At 37.5% G+C, this 27,923-nt stretch overlaps 1 protein-coding gene across 2 annotated transcripts; it reads right to left on the reverse strand.

Moving 5' to 3' along the window:
- Nucleotides 1–214: 214 nt before the first annotated feature.
- On the reverse strand, nt 215–20,008 carry LIN54 (lin-54 DREAM MuvB core complex component). Of its 2 annotated transcripts, XM_072405325.1 has the most exons (14): nt 19,904–20,008; nt 16,907–17,513; nt 13,382–13,496; nt 11,933–12,081; nt 11,024–11,176; nt 9,012–9,225; nt 8,773–8,846; nt 7,522–7,719; nt 6,595–6,686; nt 5,835–5,906; nt 5,172–5,274; nt 4,833–4,970; nt 3,878–4,080; nt 215–1,505 (listed from the first exon to the last, which is right to left on the reverse strand). In XM_072405325.1, the coding sequence occupies exons 2-14, from the start codon at nt 17,501–17,503 to the stop codon at nt 1,304–1,306; spliced, it is 2,310 nt and encodes a 769-aa protein (XP_072261426.1). In that variant the 5' UTR covers nt 17,504–17,513; nt 19,904–20,008; the 3' UTR covers nt 215–1,303. The 2 variants fall into 2 exon arrangements, with proteins under 2 accessions (XP_072261426.1, XP_072261427.1); XM_072405326.1 differs by lacking the exon at nt 11,024–11,176.
- Between the last annotated feature and the right edge of the window lie 7,915 nt (nt 20,009–27,923).

Below are 27,923 nucleotides of genomic sequence, written 5' to 3' on the forward strand. Positions count from 1 at the left end.
TTCTGTGGCGGGAATGCCCCATTCACTTTGTTTGCTCAGAAACTCCTGAAATGGGTAACTGGATATGCAATACATGAGTATACTTATTGTGCTGGCACAACCTGTCACATCTACTGTTTATTGTATATTGGTGGGGATCACAAGATCAATGATTTTATATGAAATGTCCACAAAGACAATAGGCTGAATTTTAGCTTTGGATCTAAAACAATAATTTTGAGATACACCACCAGTGTAAACCATTGTGGCTTAAACAGTCTGCCTTTATCACTGCTTTAGAAAACTCATACTTTGAGTACCAACAACGGTGTTAACTCACGCTTTAAACAATTTGGGACTGTTTAAGATATGTTATCATAAAAACTCCATTATTCTTTGCAAATTTTTCCATAATGTTGTGTTCTAAATGTGAATGGAATCTACAACATCAAGTCATGAAGAACTATATAACTTACTCAACAAAAATCACCAGTCTAAACCACACTCCCATAAACCATTAACGTGTTATAGCTTACATATTCCAAATATACATATAAAAATATAACAAGCTTTGTGTAATAGTTATTGTTGCAGAAGGCACAATATAATAGGCATAAATTAAACAAAAACAATATCTTCTAAAAGATAGTATACTATTGCTCCTGGGGCTAGATTTGGGCAACACTCCATAGAAGTCAGATATGCCTATATCTACCTTTCTGTATGGTTCCAACCTAGTACACTTCAAATAATAAAGCACTGTACTTTATACAGTTATCTACATCAATCCTATCCTTTACCTAATCTGACATAACATTCCTGACACTGTGCACCAGTCGTCATAATGTATTCCAAGACCTGATGTTTATTACAAAGAATAGCCAATGATTACAAAATTCATAGCAATCCACACCAAGTTCCTATTTCATCAGACCAAAACCTGCCTCTATGTACAGATATTATAATTCAAAAGGGAAAAAACACTTGGTCAAACTTGAAAAACAAGACTCAGCATGTAAGTCTGCACTTTACCTAAAAAGGATAAATCACTGGGTGGTGTAATAATAATGTAATAATTTAGGGGCGAGATGGGTGCAGGATTTAAAAACCAAGTTTGCAAAAAAATCTCAATTTTGTTCAAAGCACATGGAACAATGCCACATACAAGAACACAGGAATTCTGGCACAGTGACATATGTGGATGGAAAGTGAAGACTTTTGTGTGAAGAATTGTATGGCAGTGTATTCTTTGTACATTATTTTATAGAACTTTCTCCTGTGCAGCCACAATTTCTGATCATTCATGCTAGACAGTCTGCCACATTTAACAGCTCATCGTACAAGGGTCACTTTTTGCTTTTCCTGCAGAGTTGATGACCCTCATTAGGCAACGTCCAAACTCTTCCAGGATCATCCTTTCTGTGGCAGCTTGGGATTTTGAGAGCTTCTCTCCCTGCTCAGCCTGGGCAAGAAGGCATTCACATGTGGCCTCAGCAACTTCTCTTGTAACAAATGTAAACGGTAACCTAAAAAACACCAAAACAAAAAAAATTTAACACATGTAGCCATATATGCACTGCTCAAAAAATTAAAGGAACCACAATTAACGCTGTATAACACCAAGTCACCTAAACATCTAGGATATTGATCTGTCCATTGAGAAAGCGTGAGTAATTTCAAATCACTTTCATCTTCCTTGGTCCCAATGAAAGCAATTGGAGGTTGACAGAGGCACAAATGCAAGCTGTGATTTTACCACATACCATTTCTCTTTTCTCTTCCTGAACGATTTTTTATCAATCCTACATTTTATTAGTTCCCTTGTCACTACAGATACCGAAAAGTAGAATGAGGTGGTACCTGCAGCCCACTCGGGTTGCACATCCATTTGTGCCATTGCAATAATGTTTGCAGTGTTTGCCATCCCAGTCTCAACATCATGGAGGAGATATGACTTTATTCAAAGAGCTGGACAAGGCTGGAAAGGTAACAATACAGCAGCAGGACCTGTATCAGAGTCTTGCAGAGGCAAGGGGGAATAGGAGGAACACTGCTACAGCCCAACAAGATGACCTCCAGCAGGCTACTTGTGTGCTCGTTTCTGACAAAACAGTCAAAAACACACTCAGTAAGTGTGTAAATGGTGGCATCTGCAGGACCAATAAACCCAGTTAAGGTCCCAGTTTATAAGTCATTGGTAAAAGTAGGTGTAGTGCTATGGTCATTTTTATGATTTTATAGTTAATATGAAATTAGTTGGAGTTTAGTTAAATTTGATTTCAATGTTTAGCCACACATTTCTTTGGAAACTAACTGGTCTGCCAGGCTGCTTGTAACAGGAAACAGGGGCTGGGTAAACCCAGTACGATAATGTAAACATATGGAGACTGAAGAAGACAAAGAGACAAGGTTAAAGACAGACTGACCCAGGATGGAAAGAGTGATGAGATGACCCAGATTTTAAACTGGAATGTAGCAGCAGAAACAGCAAGGAGCAGCAGAAACATCTGAAGTCCTGAAGTGAAGCTAAGCAACAATAATTGTGTAAATTATTGTTGTATTATTAAAGCAGGGAAATAGTGTAGAACTGTTTTCCTGAATTGATGATGTTGTCATTGTTTTTCATCAGTGCTTGTTCATACCTGTTCTGTATACATTTTACACTTTTAGTAAAGGTATACATATTACACTTTAATAATGTGTATTTGCCTGAACACCCTTGTAAATTGCAAAATACAATTTTGCATATCAAAACAGTAGGGATAACTAATTCAGTCAGGCCCTAATCTTCTGGGCTTCAACAACCATGCCAATAAAACCAGAGACTGTCATTTTCTGACAGTACTCTGGTTAGTTGACCAGTTGGAAGGTCTGTCTACAGCAGCAAGGTCATTCAGAAAAGAGTTCTAAGGAACGATTAACATCATCAACATGACTCACTCAACACACACATGTAAACTACTATCTGGCTGGTCATTTGCACTTCCCTTTCCAATCAATGCACAAACGGGTAGTGCTCCTCTACAGCCACTAAACAGAAAAACAATGGGATCAATGTCAAAAGGCCCTACTGATGATGGGATGCAACAACATACTGTATGGAACGCATATCGACTTTTGTATTTTTACCAAGAATGAACAATTTTAGGTCCTCCTTCTTTAGAATTGTACAAGGTTTTGGAAAAAAAAAAATCCAAAAGCTAAAAAAAAAAATCAGCAAACAGCCAAAATCATCCCCACACTCTGAGAAGGTTTCTGTGGACTTGACTGATTTTCACGTTGGTGATTAAAAAAAATCCATAAATAGTTTCATCTGATGAGCTTAGGTAATGCTTGTCCAGAGTTTTTTTTTTCTAAACTCATTTACCATCGTTATCCTGCAAATAGTAATAATACTAAAAAGTAAACTCTCAAATCAAAGTCTCCTAATGAATGTTAGATACACCTATTTTTTGCCCATAGTTTATTGGTGGATTCAGCAACCATGAGGAGTGAAGAGCTTTAAAAAAATGAGGAAGAATAATATAGGTGGACTTCCTAGACAAGGTACTAAAACATTTTTTGTGCTGATGCTACCACTTGTGGCAGCTTTATCACAACCATTCACAAACACTACATTATGGCACAGCAATGCAGAGTAGAGTCCATGAATTGTGTCAGCCCAATGCATAATTGTTAGTAGCTAGCTTACATTATTAACCCCCTTACATGTGCCAGTATTTACTGTAGGTATTCATTTTAGGTACCCTAGCGTGTACTCAAACTTCAGTTTCTAAAATATAGTCTTGGGATCTACGGACTACACAAACCACTGCCTCATCAACAGAAGTATACAATTACATCTTTTTTTACTTGCAATATATATTAGCTGGAAATTCAAAAGACATAAAACACTTACTTTCCCCCACCACTTGTCAATGATGGTGTCGGCCTTGTAAGCAAATCAGAGATCTGTGAGGAAAGCTTTGTTTTGGCTGCAGTTTGCTGCTGCACTCTCACTTCTGCTGCATCTGCCAGATGCATTAACGTTTTGCGTTCTGGGCTCTCTTCAAAATTTTTGCAACCTATACACTTGCATATCGAGGAGCACATGATTTTAGCCTGTGGGTAAAATGAACAGATGTCATAAGTAGAGAAATAAGCAGAATTAATGTAATGATCAAAACAATGCTGCTGAAATATGATTTGATATAATAACAACAGAACATTACGATTCAACTTCCAAAAGACTTTTTTTTTTTTTAGTAACATTTGCTTCTATTGCACATTATAACTGCAATACCATAGCCATGTACACCTTTTCCAAGAGAAGCATGGAACCATTGCTGACCTCCCATTTTCTAATGCAAGCTGTTTGGTCATCATGTGGACCCACTGGACCCATGTACACGTATACATTGCACGCACAGTACCTTAATATAGCAAGTGTGCATGCCATAAGTTTATGCAATGAGCGGCTTTTTAATATTAATGCACTTTTATTGCATCAGGATGGGTGAAAACACTTTTGCCAAAATTAATAGTCTGTAGACAGGATCTTTACAGAAACCTGTAGTTGAAGTGGATTATGTAGGTTTTTTTGCAGCCTAGATTGTGAAGTGTTTTGTGCACTGTCTGGCAGATTTTAATCTTTTTCTTATTTATTAATTATTTATTTATTGATGAAAGTGACAGACTGTTACTGCTCCCGGGTGCATGTTTGCCAGTAGTCGCCTGGCAAAATACTGCTGAACTTAGCCTAACATGGGTTTGCAAAAATGGAAATGTTCCAGCAAACGGATTTCAAAAGCAAAACAAATATCTTTAATCTAATGTAGTAAATCACTGCTTTATGTTTAGAATACTCATTATACCTCATAGCATTCACAGTAGTTTTTTAAACATCCAGAACGTTTACAGTTGCATCCTTTGCTGTGTCGTCTTTCAGATTCTCCTTCCTTTCCTTTACCAATTTTTGGCTTGAAAGCTTCTGGATTTCTATCTAAACATGCCTAGAAATAGATTGAAAAACAAAGAGGCTGTAAGGAAAGAAAATACATTATACCAATAATTCAAAAAGGCAGCATTATACTGCAGCTTGTGTTTTACATTCACATATGTAGGAAGAAACTTGCTATGTTATCAAACAATATGCCAACAAGTTGTGCCATTATTTATCCACTATCCAATAAAAAAAATTCTACTGTCCTCACCTTGATTGCCTTTTGTCGTTCATTTTCATGTTCCAGGTTATTGTAGCAATTTGTACAGTTGCAGTTATTACAAAACTCTCCATTAGCAAAGCAGTCGCAATAGCTAAAAATATATAAAATCTAATTACAAAATGTTATCTGCACTTTACCATATTCACAAAAAACTAAATAAATCACAAAACCTCTAATGCACACTAAAAAACAAACAAACAAAAAAAACCCACAAATATGGTGATTGCTTTATCAAGTACAAATGTGGAGTGTTTGGTCAGCATTTGAGCTTTGATCAGTACATTAGTATGGTAGTCATTGGTAAAAATGTGTCTTACATTGCTGGGCAGTAGGAAGAATGTCACCCTTACAGATAGCCGAAAAGATCAGAGAAGGTGGGAGACACCAAAATAGTGTCTGTAATTGACACAGGTTTGAGGACTTGAAATATGGGCAAAAATACGGTACAATTATTTTTTGAAGAGTTTTAACGGTGTGAATTATTCACAAAGAGTGGTAAGAAATCACATCAATTTCAATATAACCCCCACTTATAACAGAGATTATACCCTGCCATCTGCTAACAGAAATGTTTACTGAACCCTATACTGAATTTTACATGTTTACAAGAAAAAACAGAAGCTTCTTATGGAGTACAAAGAAACTACTCACAGTTTCAGGCACAATGACTTTGTACAATTACATGGCTTTCTTGGGCGACTCGTTGATTCTGAAGAAATTATGCTATAAAGGCAAAAAAAAAAAGTTACATGATATACTTTTTGATATACTTTTTAATTTCTTTGGTTTTAAACTAAAACAGATTTTAATTTTTATTTATGTTAAAAATTCATACTTAAAGGGGAATTTAAGCTTACTACACTGTTTTCAAACAATATAAAAAGCAAGAAGTATACAAGTTTGAGGTAAAAGTTTTTACCCAAGTTTTTTTTGGAAAAAATAAATTAAACAGAGAGGACAAAGGTTTTATTATTTTATGTGCACTCGCTCACAAAAGTTTCAAAAGCTACCTAACAACTTTAGGAAATGAATTATGGTAAAATAAAATTAAAGGCAAAAAATGTTGATAGACTTGGGCCTCTATACTGCCATGGTATATAGATAAACTGCAAAGAACATCACGTCTTTGCCACCACGGAGCACAGATTCCTGAAGACACTATTTGAATAATTAAGCAATACACCTGTTGCAGCTCTATACAGACTAAAAACATATATATGCAAACACCTTCAGGGGCTTTACATAACAATTAGCAAATTTAATGTCTACTTTCCATAATATTAAAGGTTTCTAATTACCAGGAAAATAAAAGTTCATATAAACATACTGGTGTAATATGTGCTACATTTTAAAGTTTATTTACAGAGCATCCAACTCCTGTTAAAAATGAATAAACAAAAAATATACTAACCCATTTAGTGGGCCCCGGGGTGGATTTTGTGAACTCTGAGTAGCAGATATTCCTGCATTGCTAGCTATGGAAACATAGGAAGACTGCTGCAACTGTACAAAGACAAAAAATTAAGTTAACAAACATTTACAAGCAAAAGTTTGGCAAGGTATTAAACTACAGCTAAGCTGGCAAGGTAATAAACTACAGCTAAGCTTTAAAACAAATCGTGTTCAATGAAAACACAATTATGTTGCTTTAGCAAACAATTGGAGAAATCCTACGCTAACTTAAAATTTTTACGACTCAAAAACATACAATTAGTCTTTTGAACTGCAAATATTACTGAGCTAAAATTCAGTCCAAATCTTGTGAGGTTTCAAATGCCATCTGTACCTGCATTACCACCAAAATTCACCCTTACTCTGTTGAGATCATTTAGGAAGTGAGAGGGAATTAAAATTTTAAACAGGTGCGTATATTATAAAAAGCAACAAATCTACAAGTTTGAGGTTAGAAAAATGAGAAGACATCTCAATAGGACAAAGACATTTAAGAAAATAGGTTTGAATATTTCTTTACTCTGTCCAAAAAAAAGTGGGAAAACAACCTCTTAGTTAAGCTCCATTTGTTTGAATGTGATTGCTTTAGAGCGTTTTGAGGGATGAAAATTTGGTTTTAGGATCCCATTTACTAGAGAGCTTTACACAGTTGGAAGTACTAACCAGCACTGGCTATAGGTCCACCAAAATTACCTTTTAAATCCCTGATAGACCAAATCAACCAAACCAAAGCACAAAAGGATGGACCCTCCTAAATTTCCCAGGTGAAATAATGGAGTATGAAATTATGAAAGTATGAAACAGAATATGTGGTCTATTTCTATAGAATAATTGGTTTCTATGACCCAGAATGGAAGAAATAAGAGATTATCGCCTAAAAACTCACCTGAGTTACATACTGAGCGGGCAGGACAGCATAGCCAACGTTTCCAGCTCCTGGGGCAGGTGTGAGAACAGTACCTGGAGGAAGATTAGTCAGGTTGGGCTGAATTTGTGCCAATGGTGTAGCAGGCATTAAAAGTCGCTGCTGTGGCTGACTGGTGGTCACAATCTGTGAAGGTGCATTTATTGGTTTTGGGGCCACCTGAAAAGGGGAAAAAAACACCATTAACCACATTAATGCTATTAAATGTAGAAGGAGTATTCATGTAAATTTAAAGCAAATAAAATGATGTTAAAATGTTCTTGAAAAAGTGCTATTGATAATAAATAAATATTATGTATACATACACACACCCACATTCATAGTTGTGGAACACTTTAAATCAGAACCTAATTTAAAAGATAAAAAAGATAAAAAGTGACTAGGCAGGTCCTTTGTTTAAGGAAAAGGAAACATCAAGCCTGATTCAATTTTTTTTTTTTTTTTTTTTTTTTTACACTTACCTGTCCCTGTTCTGTTGCGGGGACCTCCATCTTCTTTAGCTCCTCTTTGGGTGTCAGATCATTGGCCAGGTCAGGATGATATAACTCCCATGCAAGTGTGTGGGAGTTCATTCTGTTCTGGCAGCCCTGGGAGATGCTTTGATACCCAGCATCATACACCCAGTGCGAACATACTTTCGGCAATAAAAAAACCCTGCCTGTTTGCAATTTTGCAATGTGGAACTTTAGTTCCACTTTAACACTTGCATTACCTTCCTGGGGGTATTCCTGAGTGTGGCTCAGGGTAGATTTTCCATACCAAAAGCAGTAACCTGGAGTGGAATTGCCAAGGAGTTTTAAACTCCTACGAAGTTCCCACGTTCGGGCGGCGTCCTCCACCAAGTCCCCCGGGTTCCTCCAGCGATGCTCAGCATTTTCTTCCCCTGACGATGCTGGCTGGACATCTGTGTAACCTGGCCTTGCCCGGCTGGCATCCATGTCCCCGGCGTGTGAATGTTGGGGACGCAAGCCAAGGGAAAGCAGATGCCAGGTGGACATCTGCTAGCAAGTCTTAGGCTGGAGGCAGGACTGTTAGGCAGGAAGTTTAAAATAATGAGGATTTTTAAATGTACCGTTTTACATTTAAAAATCCTCATTATTCATACTGCTAGGAAAGGTAAAGTCAATTCCAACAAAAAACATTATGTCAGTTTTGAATAGGTACCTGTATTCTATTTCTCAGAGTTTCAACATCAAGAAAAATTTCACTCACTTGTTTGACAGCCTGGGCTGGAACTATAGGAACAGACATCCGCACTGGTGTAGCATTAACCACCACTGGTTTAGCTAAAATAAAAAAAATAAAATATTTTACTTGTTTTACTTTGCTAAATTTGAAATAATTACAAATATTTTAATTGTTTCACATCATATGGTAAACATTCATTATATTTTGCCTGGATGAGAAGGCCACATATACGGTACATATCGGCTAGATACAGAAAAGGATACCTTGCTGGAGAGGCTGAGTGCTGGTGCTTTGGTTCTGGCTAGGTGTTGCACTACTTGCAGTTGATGTAGTCACAAGCCGTACATAATGAAACTTGCTTCCAGGGACTTGAATCTGCTGGACATTAGGGGCTGCCGCAAGTGGTATGATTGTTTTGAACTGAGGGGTTGTATTAACACCACCAACTGTTATTGTTTGGACTCCTGGTTTTACACCCTGAAGAAAGAAAATAAAACAACAAAAAACTTCTAATTTAGTATTCTAGTTCAAATGCATATGTCACAAAGCAACACAAACCTGCATATTTTGTATTATGCTTTAAAAATGTGTTTATATAAACAAGAACATCGCTATACAATCCAAAATGAACATATATGGTAAGCTTCTAAGTAAATTGTGCATGAAAATGTTTTTATAAATATTTCTAGAGCTGCTTGACAGGTCTTAGTAGCCCCATGTATTGATATGGCCACAAAATAAATCCCCAAAAAATCAGCATTTGTTATTCACAGTGGTGTGCTCTACAAAGGTGATTAGGATCCCCCTTGTTTTGAGACTCTGAAGTTGATAAATTGCAATTAGGAAAAAGAAAAGCCAGGAGGACACAGTCTATTTACTTAAGCTGTAATATGCATGAACTCCTCTCCAATCAACACCAAGACTTCTCTCTGCAGAATTAACTAAATTCCCCGATATATTGCAGGTTTCAAAGAGGCCATGGTGGTGGTGATGATGGGGGGGAGGGGGACTGTGTAGATAACAGTGAATACCTTTGTAAATAGAATTCCAAATGTACCAATGGTTTGTATGGTTGTAAAGAGATAGCGAATATATAGGTTTTCTCTACATTTCTGTCTATGGAAAAAAAACATTACTTCTTTAACCAAGGAAAATGTTTTGTAGTATTACCCTACTACAAAAATACTAGCAGCATGTTCAAACAAGCTTAAAGGCCACATCCTTGAAAAAAAATGGCTCACCTGACAAATCACGTTTCAGTGTTAGTCTGAATGTATGAAGAATATGTAAGCTAAAGCGTGATGCCATCCATCCCACCACGCTTTTTGTTTTATAGTCACCAACATAATTCAGGATGACAAGGTTTGATGTCTGATGCACCCTATACATTGTCCAGAAAAGGATTTTACTATACAGTCCAATGTTCCCCTCAGCCCCTTTTAGCCGGCACATTTCAGTAACCACCTGGCTGTGTTTGGGTGGATACTGAACAGTTGGGTCACAATACAGGGGCTGCCATCCGCCTAAAATTTCTTCCCACCCAGCTTAAATAGATTTCTGGGTTGAACACTGTAGTTATACTTACTGATTACTATATTCTGAAGACTGATATTGTTGGATAGATTATAACCTGATTATTCCAACCATCAGTATTTGCTGCAATAACAAATTATGAAAAATGATCAGCAATTCATACTTCATTGCCATGAAGCCCAATATGGTAGGTAAAGACTGAACTATCCTATGGGTACCTAAACAGCATACTTTTTTAACTCCATTGATTCTTCAGTCCTCCTCACCTACCTATTTCTTTGTCTGGCAGTGGATTTTAAATGCTGCAGAAAAAGATGTCCCTAAATGACATGGTGCCAATCTCTGCAAGAACATAAAGGTAACTTCAAAGCCTATATGCTTCAGGTAGTGGGCTGAATGGCACTAGATGTCATTCATCCTAGAATTGAATCGCCAGCTAGAAGCCAGAATGATCAGACAAACATTGGAGCCAAATACTGCACCCTGAGCTACTTTCCTTGGGTACCAAAGAATGAATTTTGGAGCAAAAATGAAATTGAATTTGTGTTCAAACTCAAAACCTATTAGAGGAGGTACTCTAACTGGTTAGTAGAGTTGAGTAAGAGAAAATTATACATATATAAATAAATTCCAGTATGACTTACAGCTGGAGTTGTGAGGACAAATCAATTACAACTATGTACTAAAACCTTTGTACAAACCTATACTAGCTCATTGGCAGAAAGAAAACAGAAGTGATTACCTGAGCAGATGTACTATTAGTAACAGGTTTTGCAGGAGAAGAGGAAGTAGATGTCTGAGCACTCAGAAGCTGCTGACCAAGCGCCATACTTATGGGGACAATGGTCTTCTGAGGAGAGTTGGCAGACTGAGATGCAACTGATACCACTGTGACCTGATAAGTATTGAGAAGACAGATTTTAAAATGCTGGAATAAAGGAAAAGGAGAGCTATATACTACACACTCTGGGATTTGTGGTTCTATACAGAACTTTTTGTGTATACAGTATCTTTAGAACAAACAATTTTTTACATAACAGCTAGGAGTCTTTTGACTTAAAAATAAATTTAAAATTACTTAGGATACCAAAAGATAAAAAAGATGGTAGGTGAAAGTTGTGTGTTGCACATAAAATGCATTAAAAGATTTTAATGAATTTCTTTGAAAAACTTTTGTTCAACTATCATGGGATGTACAAAGTCAAAACCACCAGAATTAAAGAGAAATTACACCAGAATGAAATATTTGTATTAATTTATAACACACTACAAATAAATGGAACAAAAGACAGGTACTATTGCTTCCTGTTTTTAAAGGGTATAGAGTAAGCAAGAGTTAGTCCAGTGTAAGATGAGTTGTGAGCCATATATCCTGCATACTTGTAAGTGCTGGTTACCTTTATTTGATATAAGCAGCTAAACAAGAACCAAGAGTAATAAATGCTGATGCTTGGGCTGCCATTACAACAAACCTAATATTTTGTTTGCATGGAAAAGGCACAAGTTTGCTTAGAATTTACCTAAAATTGCTTCACCTGTAAAAATAATAAACACTGTACTAAACACAACACAATAGTGGCTTTCAGAAGAATTTAGAAAAAGGTCAAAAGTTCCAAGTGAAGTGGTGGGAAAGCCAGACTTAAATAAGTACCTTGGTAGGAGGAGACTTCAGAGGGGATATTGCAATTTTATTGGATGTCTGAGTTGTGGATTCTAGGGCTGTCCCAGTGACTCCTGCACCTTCTGTAATTGCTATTGGTTTGGACTGGGCTGCAGAATTAGCATGAGAAAGCACTTTGCCTGTAAAAGAAATTAAACATTAAAAATAATAAAAATCCTATCTTACACTGGGTTAACACTGATAAGATTTAGTTGGTGCACTGCAGTGCTATGGCACTTCAACACACATTCTCCACGAACCTGCACTGCAGTATACCACAACACATGGTACAACATTGCTGTCCGCTGAAGCACACTGCATACAAAAAAGTAGTGAATGTATTTTTTAATGCTTTATTGCAGCTCTAACAACATGAATATTAAAGCATATGAGAAAAAAATGTAAAGAGATGTAATAGAATGTGAAGAGGCACTATATTTAATGCACAGGTTGTTTGCACATTGGGTCATTTTCATTTCCTGCATTCAGTCCATATTTGATGGTAAATAACCGCAAGAAAATAAATGCAGGGAAAATGTTGTCCAACCTTGAATTACTGTAAACACAGCCAACCAACTGAACCTCTTACGTAACACGCACACAAACTTTTTTTTTCACATTTGAAAACTTGATTTACATTGGTATCAATGTTTTCTTAAGGAGTAAAATTCTCTATGGTGTGGAAGCAGACATATTTTATATCGTACTCTTGTCCACAGGTACTACACAAGGCTTGAGTTTAAAGCACATTCTCAGAATACAAGTTCATTGGGCTGATGTATTAGAGCTAAAATTCTTTACCAATAAATTGTGTAAATATTTTTTGTTTTAATTATCAAACCAAATGAAAAGCCAACTCCTGTTCACACCTAATGGTAAGTCATGTGCAGATTGAGGTGAACTCCTTTAGAAAAGAAGCCGTGATGTGTTCACAGCTAACCCTAACTGTTAAGCAAGGCGACTGAACAATACTTATTCAGGTGCAGAGATCCCCAAGTGGTTATACAACAAATGCAGCAACTTTTATTTAAAATTGCATCTAAGGCAAAAAAATTTCTGTTCTGTATAGTAGTGAAGGGGTTCAAACCCCTGTCAAGTTTTTATCACCGTGTCCCCATTACGAATATCAACCTATTTGTTCTGGAGACCACTCCACCCAGAATCGGAATAAGCAATAAATATTGCAATAGGTACGTGTTTTGATGACAACTGTTTAAAAGTGTATTTTATCACTTCCTTATAGGTAAACTGGCTAGCAAGTAAAGGGAATCTTCTAGATGGGACACATGTGGCCAAAATTTGACAGAGGGTCTAAATGTTCCCTACTTCCTTACAACAGTAATGTAATAACTCAGAATGTGTACTCATATATAATATACTTTCTTTTAAAACAAGATCTTACAAAATAACCAGGTAAAAAGGAAAGCTAATAGTTGTTACCTGCAAACACAGATGATACTTGAGTAGTCTGTCCAGGCTTGCTGTTCAATGGTTTTGCAATAATCAATTTGGTAATAACAGCACCAGAAGATGAAGTAGGAACTTTTTTAGCAATCTGTAAAATCATAAATTGCAAAAAATGCTATCGACAGTATAGAAATCGCACTTAACATCTGAACAGCAGCATCTTCTAAAAAGCGCTAATCCCTTTTAGTTGTCATTTTTTCTCCCATAATGCAAAGACAAAATCCATTAAGAAAACTGGAATTGGTGGTAGACATTTAAGGAGTTCATTTACATCATGTGTGTTTGGCTGTATCGGGCAGCGCGATGGCTCAGAGGTAAGTGTTCTGGCATTTGCGGTGCTAGGTCCCAGGTTCGAATCTTGGCCAGGGCACTATCTGTATGGAGTTTGCAGGTTCTCCCTGTGTTTGCATGGGTTTCCTCTGGGTACTCCAGTTTACTCCCACATGCCAAAAACATGCAGTTAGGTTAATTGGCTTCACCCCAGAATTGAACGTAGACTGTATTAAAAACACATGACTATAGTGGGGACATTAGATGGACAGCTAGTGACATGTTTTGTGGACTCTGTACAGCTCTGTGTAATATGATGGCGCTATATAAATACTGTGTAATAAAAATTGTAATGACTAGCTGAAATCAATTTTTTCCAACAAGCCTACTTTTACCAACTTGCTACCTTGGTGTTTAATGGGCATAGATAAAACATGTTGAATTAAAAGTGTTCAAAACACAAGTTAAAGATGAAAAAGTATTTAGTAATGCAGCTGGGAATTAAACAAAAACAAGAAAAACTGAAAATCAATGTTACTCATAAAATAACATTTCAACATGTCAACTCAAGCACAAATCAATGTAAGTGATTCAAAATCAGCTAAAGTGCAAAGTTAGGACCTTGCTGCATACCTCATATTGTTACATATTTTTCTGGGCTGATTTGTATTGACTTCCTCTGGATCAAAACAGATGAAGTTTGGGAGAGACCAAGTAGGTCAGTTTACTGAATATCGTTTTATCCACTCTGCATACAATTTGTTAGGACATAAGGTTTTTTTTACCAGATTGTTTTCATAGCTAAATTGTAAAACTGTATATAAAAACAAGAAGCATTTACAAAAATTATTCTTCTGCTTCTTGTGAAGTGAAGGTTAAAAAAAAAAGTGCACAAGCTTGCCTAAAGGTAAAACATTTTAGGCCCTAACAGTTACCGGATGGATACAAATACCATGATTTTAGGGCAGTGGGGTAAAAATAAATTTCTGTTTGTTGTTCTGTTTTACAAAATATGAAACATTATGTTAATATATTACCTAAAAGATAATAGCTAATCATTTTACGGGGAGACCACACTCTAAGGAAACCAGAGAGAGAATTTCTGAAAGCTAAATGTAGGTAATAATTTAGGACCCAGTGTTCTGAAAATGTTAGTAGGGTTTTTTGTTTAAAGGAATTAGGGCAATGAGTTTATCGCCCTCCACAGGGTTCTCCACAGCCCCTCTTAGCTCGGCACACCACCCGGTACTTTTCAGTGACCACCCGGCTGTTTTTGTGTGGTTACTGATGAGTTGGGTCACAATACAGGGACTGCCACCCTCCTACAATTTCTTACCACCCGGCTTAAAAAATATTCCAGGTTAAACATTGCTCCAGTATTGGGTTGTGGGGCCACACAATGAATATTTGCATCTAATTGATACTATAATATGTATATTTACATGACTGTATACTTTATTGCTGTTTTTTTATCCTGAATTGTAAAAACTATATATAAAAACAAGAAAATTGACAAATTTTTCAGGATGTATACAATATACATCCTGAACCGCCATATAGTAAAGTGCCTAGATCAATATATATTCCCTTGAAGAAGCCTAGCGAGTCGAAATGTGTTGGCATACAGACTAATACGGTTACTCATTGGATTATAGCTAGAACTATATGTTTAGTCTATATACTTCAGCCCAGTGAAGTGTTAACTGGACTGGATAAATGCATATTAAGCTATGTAGGAAAATTATGTATGAAACAAAACCTATGTATCAATACATATTTTTTGCACTTAAAAATCTTGGAGCCTGAACCTCTTTCATTCTTCTCTTTATCCTAATTAAGCATTTTTTTTAACCCTATGTTCTATTTGTAATGCTTCCTCTGGGTGAACTCAACTGATATTAAAGTAAAAAAAACAGACAATCAGCATTTGAAAAATATCAGGGTAATATTAATTTTCTTTATTTATAAAGCTGCAACAAGGCAAAACTGAATTCTGTATCATAATTTGGATATTGGTATGCGGTACTCATACAATAGCAAAATAATTTGAGGACTACTGTGAAGAGATGCTGTCAGCTTGCCTATTCAGGGCCTCTTCCTGACCCTGGCTAATTATATTCACCCCACCATTGCTCCCTGTCTTGTCTGTTTTTTCTAGATATAAAGTATCATGTGACCTTCTCCTGTGGGACAGTGCTCAAGAAAAGCAGCCAATCTTTCAATCGTTCAATAGCACTGGTGACTAGAAGCAAGCATAACATTTGGAAGAAGTTGTAAGGAAGTGAAGCAAGGCAAACAAAAAAGTCAGGGACCTTTGGAGCCTATCCTAGTCCACAGTATGGAGCTAACCTAATTTCTCTCGAAGAACTACAGTGGCTGAAGGATTTAGAATGGACACTTGTGAGATGTCTGATCTCCAGCCTGGGCAGTGGATTCAATCTGAAATCCCCATCTGGAAGCGTCAAATACTGATGAGACTGAAGATAAGCAGCAAAGTACTCAGTATTCCAGAAACACTATTACCCAATTTCACATAAAAGCACTTATTCTACAAGCTAAAGTGTTCAAATCAGTGGCCTTGCAATATCTATGCAAAAGTGTGTCATAGTCGATTTCAATGAGATATTCAAGTGGTGGGGGCCTGTGGAAATCCTGAGGAGCGCAGTGACATTAGTAAAGTGGGATAACAGAGAACTGCTAGACACAAGCAGAAGAGCAAAGCTTGATCAGCAGTCATTCACAGAAGAAACAGCCCTGGCAATAAATATGGACTGTGGATTCAGCTAAGTGTGGGACAGTAGAACAGTAGGCCAATAGGCCATTTCTGGGGTGGGCGGGGGCACACTAGGCCAGGTTCTGAGTCCTGCCCTAATGGCTCCGCCCACCACTAGGGAACACCCCCTGAAGTGAAATGCCTCCCCTCCATATGCATTGCGGAGGAGAGGGATTTCCCTTCAGGGAGCCTTCCCTATTTACCGCGCCAGCGGAAATTTCAACACCGGCCGTGGTAAACGGGAGCAACAGCAAGGCGGCGGCACCGGAGCTCCGGTAGTTCCTAACGCCCCCTGGCCAATCTGCCGGCAACCCGCGACTCCTGGCTTAAAGGCAGGAGTTTGCTGACCCTTGGGTTAGAGGATCATACATTTTGCAGAGATGAGCTTTCAATATACAATTGAAGAAAATCACCCAACAGTGAAAAATAAATTACATCAAAAAAATAAACAATACCTGGACATTCTGCACTTGCTGTGTCTGGAGAACAGAAGACTTAGCAGTGGAGCTAATGAGTTGAGCAGATGTTAATGAGGACATGCCCAGTACAGGCTTGACATCAGAACGGCTTCCAATAGTAACCAACTTGATCTGCTGTGGTGCACCCTTGCCATCGACATGCTGAAGAGAAGTGGCCTTCTGGGTACCTGACATCTGATTTTGTGGAATCAGTACAAAGGGGTGGCTTGTCTTCCCTAAAGTTGTTACAATCAACTTTTCCGGCTTCACAAATCTATTACTAGAGGTGACCTCAGAGGTCTTATTGAGAATCACTTGCCCAGAAAGCGTTGTCCCCAATTTATGTATGCCGCTCTGTAGAACAGTTTTCATTGCTGTAGCTGAAGGTCCCGGGCTGGGTTTTGAAGCAACACTTACTACTGCCAAGTGGCTGGCATGATTACTAGTTGTTGGAATTGTTTCCTTTGCAAAAGTCGTACTAACACATTCTCCACTGCTATTTACTTCCACTATTTCCTCCAGTTCTGTTTCCATAGGCACCTCCTCTGCCATGGGAGAGGAGATCGTAATGGTTTCAATGCTGTCATCATCCATGTCTCACGTTCTAAGAGAAGAGAAAATTATATCTTTAGAGCCCAAATATTTGGGCAAAGACAAACTTTTACATATCTTAGTTACTTTACTTAAAAAAGCAATGTTATGTGCCTAATTATCAAGACAAGTTTCCGGAAATGGGATCTGACACTTCTCCACTCAAACCCAAACTAAAATAATAAAAATGTTAAAATGAACATACACTTTCAGTCTAGTTTAGTACTCATTATCAATTACTAAATTTAGAATGCATCAGAAACTGCTGGTACAGCTTGACATTTTCAAATATACACTGTTTTCTGGAGGCACTGCTTATGTTTTGATGGTGCTGTACTCTAGAATCAGCTGTTAGGTCTTGCTTTTCCTCCATAAAATGAAGCAATTCCTGCTGCTGAGGATGCTGTTACTGTTAGGCTCCGTACACAAGTGGAATTCTTGTCGTTGGAAAGGATCTTTTATGATCCTTTTCTAACGATAAGAACTGCACAATGCATGAACGAGTGCTGTACATAAAGCACTGTTCTGCTTTATGGAGAGGGGAGAGCAACGGAACGGCACCCTGCTGCGCATTTTCCCCCTTTCCTTGCATTAGGATCGCCAGGACGGATCCACAGACGATGAACGACGCAGGCTGTACACACGCCGGATTCTCGCCCGATATCCACCCTGAGCTGATTATCGGGCAATAAAAATTTGACATGTGTACAAAGCTTTGGTCATGAACATCCTGACAGCCTACCTGCTATAAAGCTTCTTTTCGAGGATACAGTAATGAATAAAATTCTCAGGCACTATTTTGTTTAGTTGAACTAAAGTTCTGTAAAACTGTTTTATTTAGTTGGTGAACATTGAAATTTCATTTGCTTTTCATTTAGTGTTATTTTTTTTTAATAATTACAGCATATATAACCTTTACAAATCTGGATTTTTCAAAAATCCGGCACTCCTCAGGTCGGGAGGTTGTCTGATTTTTGAATGTCAACCTGTAAAAACAAAATAAACTCCATGTTTATATAATCTGTTCACAGTCTCCTGTACAATGACCAGCCTTAAGACCTCTCATAATTTGCCAAAATATGTACTATATTACACAGTCTAAGCAATAGGCTGGTAACTCCTCACGTCACCCAAATGCAGGAAATTTTTTTAATATTTGCCAGACCAAAATCTGACTGCGGATTGCAATGCTAGAATTTGCAAGCTGCACATTGATTTTTTTTTAGTACACAGAAAAATTGTGTCAAAAAATGATTACAGAGGGGAACACAAATTTTGCGTGACTCATAATCTGATGCTTAAACTGAGACAAGGACCCTCTTTTCTGCCCTAATATTAGCGCCATCATTGGAATAGAATCCAGTCCCATGTTCTTCCATCCCAGAAAGCATCAGATATGTCACCTTCCCCATGAAAATCAAGAAAGTAGGGAACAAAGGGAAGGTGCATATGTGAATCTTGAGGATGCAGGAAATTAAAATGACACCATCAGGAGAGAAGTACAGAGACTGACTTTCTGAAAAATCCTGATGCCAGGCTGTGCCAGACATCTGTATATTTGTATCACATAGACTAAGGATTTGTTAAAGAACATCTATATGAAAGGTTGGAGAATGAAGCCATGCTACAGAAGAGTAAAAAGCTAGGGACATACTGCTTCAATCAGCTAGAGATCATTTCTATTACCGGCCCCCTTACGACTCAACAACCACCACCGACTACTGCAAGGCTGTAAACAATTGTCAGAATATCTTATCCGTGTAACCGATCACAGCCAGCAATTCGGTCTGCAGAGAAATCAAAGCATCCAGCTGCCAGTCACCAAGCATTTTCCAATGATGATCAATGCCAGCTTCTCTGCACTTTCATGCTGGATTTCCTTTATATGAACCCGTCCCATTACACAGGCAGAGCACAGGGTCACCTAAAGCGGATACACACACTTTAAGAAGTTTGAGGATACTTTTATTCATCCAGATCTATACAATAGTCACTGAGAAGTGTGGGGGGAGGAGGTGGTGGAGATGTAAAATGTTTGGCTCCATTGTCACATATTTGCCCCATGCCAGCTTATTGTTTACATGCCCCTGGTCTATACCCCCTGTCATTAGCAGCCCCAGGCACATCCATCAAATGCCCCCTAATTACACTGCATACATGAATGCAGGATAGATTATCGTCATAAACTACATTCCCCCATCTATAGCCCCTCAATAAAGGCGAATCCATAGACTCTGCTTCCATTACATTCCTGCCCCTATACTATATGCTCTAATTATAAACATGACCCCGGTGTGTGCCCACTCGTTATATACGTGTCCCTAATCATATGCATGCGCCATGACGCTTCTTCCACTTTCCTGTGATTCCTCTGCGCACTTAATTGCCCCCCGCAGTACAAACCTGCTATGGAACAGCTGCAAGCTGACTGAAGACTTCCCGGGCTCTGCTCAGATCACGGGACAACAAGCTCCGCCCCCTTTCCTTCTACTTCCTGGAGGACAAAGTCTCTTCTCGCGAGACTTTGTGTGCTTCAGGAATTGGGTGGGAGGCTGTGACGTCAGGCGGGCTGTGGGTATTCTGCTAGTTGGCGGGTTCGCCACAGAGCCGGCGGTTGGGTTTAATTAGGTGCAGGCGGTGTGAGCCGATTTATGGGGGGGGCCTGAGGCAACCTTATCGCCTCAGGAGCTTTATACTCGTGTCTGTAAACTCAATGCTGGGCTAACACGATGCTTCTTTAGGAGAAGATTGCTCTGTACAATAAGCTCCTGGACTTTTCTAAGGGGCCCCAGACAGCACCATAGGGCCAAATCTGGTATTCAGAGCTATAGAGAGCAGTGTGCAGACATGCTGTAGATCCCTATGGGGCCACCATAAATCTCTCAGCAAGAGCAATTATAAATGGTGGATAATGAAAAAACATCAATGTGTGAGGTCCAGTGATTGCTTCCTCAGCACCCTGCCTCCTATTGGGATGCTGCATTTAGGGTCTCACCTGTGGCCTCCCAAAGGGAATGAATGGCGGCAGTGAGCAGTTCTCTGTAAAATGAATCATTCAGCTTTGTTCACTCTGGTAGTGAGGTTGGCCTATGTCAGGGAACAAATGGGGAAAGCAGGAAGCTCAAAGTTGTCAAATATGCCACAGTCGGTTCTTTAGGAACCAGCACTGCGCCTAAAGCCACATGGGATCACCTAATTCTGAAACGGCATAACATTGGGGGCGACAATGGGGATGCAAAGTGCAACCGGCAACAACATGAAAGCTGCTGTCCCTGCTGCCAGCTTAAGCCCTATGGGTACTATTGGATTTAAATGACTCCTATGAAAGCTCTTTTCTCTGGACCCGTGTTTGTGGCAAAACAATATTAGTGATAAAAAATATGCCACTGCTTTTTTTTATATTAAAAAAGTGACACAAAATATATACAAAACTATAATTGTGCTGCATTTTTTTGTGTAAAAGGGCTATTAAAATCCTTTCAGTTTCTTATTTTTGTGTTACTAAAAATTCCTATCTTCAGAAAAGCTAGTTTGAGGAAAACCTGTTTATTTATCTTGAACTGTTTTTATCTATTTTTTTTTTGGTAAAAAATACCCTTTTATAAAAGTTCTCTTAACTTTCACATTTAGGTTTAGGGCAAAAACAGAATGGAAATAAGAGAGAAGGAAGGAAAAACAGCTAAAGGTCACTAATTCAATTATTTTTGGTTTTTAATTTTTTTTTCTGGTGCAGTGTAAAGGAAACCTAACCGCTGAACTATTGGAATAACTCAAGAGTACCTGGTGCAAACTGCTATTGTATTTGGCAAAAAGTGGTCATGGTGGCAAAAAAAATATGACTTTATTCTTACAAAAATTAAATGCAAAATCTAAAAAAAAGTAGTTATTGGATAACATTTTTTTTTTAACAATGAAGTATGGATTTATAAAAACAAAACATTTTATTAAACTCCTGGGTGGTTCATTTCTGTACAGATTTATATGTCTAAAAGCAGTACATTGTTTTTTGTGAAAATAAATTTTACCGTATAATAAAATTGAATGAGTATATTAAAGTTTGAAACACTAAATCCTGTCAAAATCATAAATTAAATAAATTTAACCTTCCTAGCAGTCTATTTCCGTCCACATTTCCATGCAAAAAGCAGTACAATTTTATTTATGGAAATTTATTTTTCATTGTAGGCATAACATACTGATATTTAATAATTTTTAACAAGTTTAATAATAAACTTTAAATAACAAAACACAAAAACATGTTAAGAAAAAAATATTTAAACATGTAATATAACTGTACAGTAGCATGTATAATATATATATATATATATATATATATATATATATATATATATATTGTGGGGTTTAGCTGGACAAAAGGTAGGCAACTAGCAGGACTGAATGCCAAATCAGGGTTTATTGCAAAAAAAAAAAAAAAACAACAAAACAATTGTCCCAACAGGGTGGCTTAACTTCAGCCAGTTAAAGATCAAAGATATAAACAGTTGTCTCCAGCTGTCCTGGGAGCTATAACAGTCCAGTTCCAAAAAAAAGGCAAAAAAATCAACTAGGTCACCTTGTTTGTAGAGTCTTGTCTCTCTTTCTTTCTCAGGAACACTGTGTAGAGGAAGGTTCTCAAGCCCCCTCCAGTAGTCTCTTTTCCTCCCTTGCTCTCTGGCAGCCATTCCCTTTTTACTCCCTCTGGGAGCTGCACCTGGACTCTTCTCCAGCAGAGGGGAAAACCCGGGATGGCCTGCTACACTGAAATCCCTGGAATTTAGAGCATTGAGATCAGCAACCTGCATGGCACATATCTGCCCTCTAGTACCTTTCCTGCTGGTTGCCTACAATATATATATATATATATATATATATATATATATATATATTATGAATATTTCTTTGTATTGGACTCAATACAGCTATTTTGTATTGAATTCAATACAAAATTATTCGAATTTGCCGCTGATCCTCCTGTCTGCACCAACACATGTACCGACGTCACCGGGAAACCCTGGAGATCGTTGCTGCATTTGCTGGCTGGAGATCGAGGAGGAAGGACGTGTCCCCAGGACTTGCGGGGGACACCAACGGAGCAAGGTAAGTGAGGTTTTTTTTTTAGTTAAAAGCTACACCGAGTGTGACTCGGAAATACCGCTTTTTACCTGGAAATTCCACCCCGAGATACACTCGGGAATACTGCCAGCGGGGTTAAAAAAGATTATTTAAAAATTTTTTTTAACAAATATTTAAAAATGTATATATATATGTTATACTATTATAAATTTTCATGAAAAACAATGTACTGCTTTTAGATAAATAAATGCATCAGCGTCCTCTGGGCTCCTGCGATCCTTTGGCTGCATGTATGTTTTTTAACTATAATTGTGCTGCATTTTTTAGGGGTATAAAAGGGATAATAAAATCCTTTCAGTTTCTTAATTTTGTGTTACTAAAAATTCCTATGTTCAAAAAAGCTAGTTTGAGGAAAACCTGTTTATTTATCTATATTAAATATATTATATTTATTTATATTAAAATATACCCTTTTATAAAAGTTCTCAACTATTTCACATTTAGGTTTAGGGCAAAAACAGAATGGAAATAACAGAGAAGGAAGGAAAAACAGGGAAAAAGGGTCAATAATGCAATTTTTTTTGGTTTTTAATTTTCTTTTTTATTTTGTGGTGCAGTGTAAAAGAAACCTAACCGATGAACTATTGGAATACCTCAAGAGTACCTGGTGCAAACTACTGTTGTATTTGGCAAAAAGTGGTCATGGTGGCAAAAAAAGGGGGAGCCATAAAATATGACTTTATTCTTACAAAAAAGAAATGCAAATTGGTTATTGGATAACAATTTTTTTTAACAATGAAGTTGGATTTATATGTCTCCTAATAAAAGAGAAAAAACAAAACAAAATATTTTATTAACCTTAACACTTTAAGGGTCAGGTAAAGTTTATACAATCCATGCCCACTTTATTGAGTAAATCTTGCTAGTGAAAGTTTGGATGCTATCATGTAATACAAACCAAACTCCCTGGGATATGTTTCCAGCAAATATAAATATAATCGAGTGGCTGTCCCTTTTATATAATGTAATTTTTAACACCTTTTTTACCTTTTGGGGGAAGTCTCCCCCTTTTGTTTTTACCACCACTGAAAGGGGGCAAGTAAGGTGGCTGAAGGTTAACCCTTCAGTGGTGGGCTGCTCCTTCTGTGCATGCTTGACATACAACATGTATCATCAAGGGGCTTTCCCCAAATGTAAAAAGAAAAAGGTGTAACTTGCCTATGGGGGCAATTACTCAGGGACTGAAATCTACAGTTACATGTCCTTCAAAAATTGGTGGTTGATAGTTAAAGACAACTTATAGTGTTGAGTTATTACTCAACACTATATTAATTTCATTATATTAGTAACAATAGCGTACCAATATAAAGTGTGGAACTGTTAAGGCTCTAGGATTTAATTCTAAATGTTTTCCTTTTTTTTCTTCTCGGTACTATTGGTATATCCTTGGTATTTAACAGCTAAACCCACACAAGGGGAACATTGAAAAAAACTGTGTTTTTGTTCGCAGTTGTTAATCTGTAAAATGTAGTTATTTCTTTTTATTTCAAATGTAATTTAGGGATAAAGTAATTTTTAAATGCATTTTGTAAATTAGTTTCACTATAAAAAGTGAACACATGAGCAAACATTTAAAGTATCATCAGGACTTCCAATTTCCTTTCTTTAAGTAACACCTTGACATAAAAAAGGCAAACAGTCACTATTTGACCACACAAAACAGACTCAAAAATGTATTCCAATATACTTGCTTACAAAATGCACATGCTATCTGCTGAATTATGTTACAATTGCTAGCCACATTTTAATGCTTGTGTGTTTGGGTCTCAGGAAGGCCGCACAGTAACCTATAGATAGATTGAAACATTTCAAAGGACTAGTACAATATGGCATAAGAGAAAATGATGAAAAAATGATCTGAAAAACAAAGCTGAGCATGCCTCTGGTCTCTTGCAGGGTGGAGGGTCACAGTGGTTAGGAAACGTCAGTCTAAATGCAAAACAAAAAGAAAAAAAGATCAATGCAAGCGATATTGTTGAGCGTTGGACAGTATATGCCAATTTACATAATATACCAAAACAGCATGAATGTAAAAATGAAGCATCCTCCTCCTGTTCATCAGCCCGTAAACCTGTGTAGGGAAATGAACAGTTTGTCATTCCAAGCATTTAGGTAGAAATGGCATAAGATAGGGCAAAGGATGACATTTTGCCAGGGTGTTGGAAAAATGTATATTGCCTGGCTGCAGGGAGAAATGGCTCATTAATATTACCATGCATATTCTTGACGCATGCAGAGCTAGAACATTCAGGGAAGGAAATGACTAAAGCAATTTATTACTAGTAGCCCAATTCCAGCCTAGGCATTTTCATTTTTAGAACAGAAATGGGGAGGACTGCATGAGAAAGCTTGAGTGTCTGGATTTTTTATGTTAAGGCTCACACTTTTAAAAATGGTATAGTTTACTAAATCTAAAATGTGATAAAATGGGATTTGCATGGACCACCTGGCTTTTAGAACTGGACCACCTGGCCTTTAGAACTGGACCACCTGACTGTTACAAAATGCAATACACTGAATTTATATGTCTAAAATTGGCCAATTGACTTTCATGTAAATGTATTTTACAATATAATATAATAGTATGAGTATAATAAAGATTGAAACACAAAATCATGTCAAAGTTTATTATTAAAAGTATTAAATGTATTTTTTCTAATTTTTTTAATTTATTTTTTTGACATGATTTTGTTTTTCAAACTTTATTATACTCATACTATTATATTATACAGCAAATTAATTTTTATGAAAAACAATGTACTTTTTTTTAGACATATAAATCCGTACAGAAATGAACCGCCCAGGAGGTTTAACACTTTATTGTAGCGCTCTTCCGCTGCTGAAGTAGGGTTGTGAAGGGGGGTCATAATCCAGGGCATCACACAAAAGTCAGCATCACCTTAAGTCCAAAACTCTCTCCCAACCCCAAATTGATAAGCAAAAGCACAATGCAAGACACAGGCTAAAACAACACAGTGCAAGTCTTGACAAACAGTACTTAGACAAAAAATGGATGAGGAGCACAGAGATTTAGCTGGAAGGGAACAAGTGAATTACGCAAAGAGCAAGCTAGTCCAACAACAAAAAAGCAAGAACATGTAGAACAAGCCACTTACCTACATGCTAGCCTTTAGGCATCTGGCCTTGAATATTTTTTTCTATCCAAACCAGACGTGGAAACGTTGTGGTTGCTTCCCAGGAAACTTGAATTATTGCTTAGGATCTGGCATCGCACACAAATTGGACATTCAGGGAATTTAAATGTTTCCTGTTCCTGAACACCTCCTCTGACTCCTGGGAAAGAGGGTGTTAAGAGCAATGTGAGTGCAATCGATTGCACTAAGAACATTGGGCAGACCTCCAAGCTGATAAAATGCTTAAAGTGGAACGAAACTAAAAATAAAAAAAATCACACTTACCTTTAATTCCGCAGATTAGTTCATCCATCAGGAGGTTTCTTCGATCAGGTCCCGCGTTGTCCCGGTATCTGTCTTCAGCCCTTCGAGCCAGGTGCCGCCATCTTCTTCAGTCCTTTTCCTTCTTTGTATGTCGTGACGTAGATGGGGAAAAAAGAGTGCCATTCTCACTGTACATGCATGAGATCGGCATTTTTTTTTTCATTAAAGAAAAGGCTCCATCTGCACATGCCCGAGATGCATGATGTATGTATCCCGAGAGGCTTTGCACTCCCATGCAGTCCTGATTGCCGCGGCTCTACACCCTCTTTTTTTTTTTCTTTTTAAAGGTGTTGTACCTAAAAAAAGTCAATATTTACCCTTGTGAAAAGTAACAATTTTGAGTTTAGGTCCACTTTAAAAAGGAAGTCAGTATCAGAGGTGGGGGAATAAACACAGACACTGAAGCAGTTCTTGGATTGCAGCATGCAACAAAAGATAGTGCCTTACAACCTCCTCATCTGACAGAGAGCCAAATGGGAAGTTGCAGGGTCTTTTGTTTTGTTGTGCAGATTGTTTACTGCTATCTAAAGCAGAGGGCAGAAAAGCAAGAGTTACATCTAATGTACGGAAGATAAAAAATGCCATCTCTAAGCTGACACCAAACAACCCACAATATAATAAAGCACATCTGTACTTATTAGGATAGAGTATCAGATAACACTTGCAAGCTAAATAAACCAACTACCCACATTTGCCAGTATTATAGCATCATTACACACATGTAAGCAAGAATTAGTAAGTTTTCAGGGAGAAAATAAGAAAGAAAAGGGGGTGAGCGAATTTATGATTCTGAATTCTTTTTATAGTGAAAAGCAAGGCGGGACAAATTTCTAAAGGGGGCAATGCTTGTGAACCATTCAGATTGAAAGTTTTGTGGGCTAGTAGGATGGCAAAAGTGATAAAAAAAATAATAAAAATTTGCCATGGAAAAAGCAAATTTGAGATGTAGAGAAAGTAAAACAAACGAGAAACAGGGGGAAATATGGTCAAATCAACAAGTGAAAAATATATAAATACCCCCTTTAAGTTTTTTTTTTGGGGGGGGGGGGTTGTTTTGAAATAATGCTAAAAATTGTAAAAAATATCTAGTCATTTTGTTTTTCTTCATTATTTTTTATGCAAATGTTTCAGGAAACTATAGAATTTTTACAGAATCACATTGGTCTGTTTTTTGTGCAGGGCTTTGCTTGCTTTAGGCATCTACTAGTGTTTTTTTAGCATCTGTATGCAGCTTCTAAGGTCAGTTTTGTGGTCAAAACCCCTCCTTGCAGTAAACCACTCATAAACACTTGGGTGTGCTTTTATGGGCATTCATAGCAGGCTTTTATGGGTGTTTCCAAACACCAATAATGTGTAAAAAGTGATGTTTTTACTTTTATTTTACTACATGTTCCTGTACATCTCCAACATGGCTGTCCTTAGATCTTGAAAAAACAGTTGACTTAATGGAAAACCAAGTGGTCACAGGCCGTTTCAAGGGCAGTCCAGTTTAGTAATAGGCAGTCAGGTGGAATTGGTGGGTCATGGGAGGAAAAAAGCAGTCAGGTGCAAGTAGTGGGCTAGGGGGTAGGAAAAGGCAGCCAAGTTCAACAGGCAACCAGGAGCAAGTGTGGGGTTAGATATTATGTTTTTAATGCATTCATCTTTAGAGGGCTTTTTAGGGAGACATACCTGTCATTACAGATGTGTTTTTGTTTTCTTAAACCTGAATCCCCCCTAAAAAAAAATGACGCCCCTAAAATATTACCTAGGCAGGCCCATTCCTAAAAATGAGGTTGGTGTTGTGGGGGTCTGCAGGTGAGGGGGTTATTTGGAACCTCAAAGACCCCAAG

This window comes from Pyxicephalus adspersus, chromosome 3 (genome assembly GCF_032062135.1).
Source record: "Pyxicephalus adspersus chromosome 3, UCB_Pads_2.0, whole genome shotgun sequence".
Classification (NCBI taxonomy): domain Eukaryota; kingdom Metazoa; phylum Chordata; class Amphibia; order Anura; family Pyxicephalidae; genus Pyxicephalus; species Pyxicephalus adspersus.

Coding starts and splice junctions, on each gene's coding strand:
- LIN54 (XM_072405325.1), bottom strand. CDS start 17,503: ATGGATGATGACAGCATTGAAACCATTACGATCTCCTCTCCCATGGCA. Junction 8,847..9,011: donor CACTCAGCCTCTCCAGCAAG/GTATCCTTTTCT, acceptor TTTTTATTTTAG/CTAAACCAGTGGTGGTTAAT. Junction 4,081..4,832: donor ACTACTGTGAATGCTATGAG/GTATAATGAGTA, acceptor TTTTACCCACAG/GCTAAAATCATGTGCTCCTC.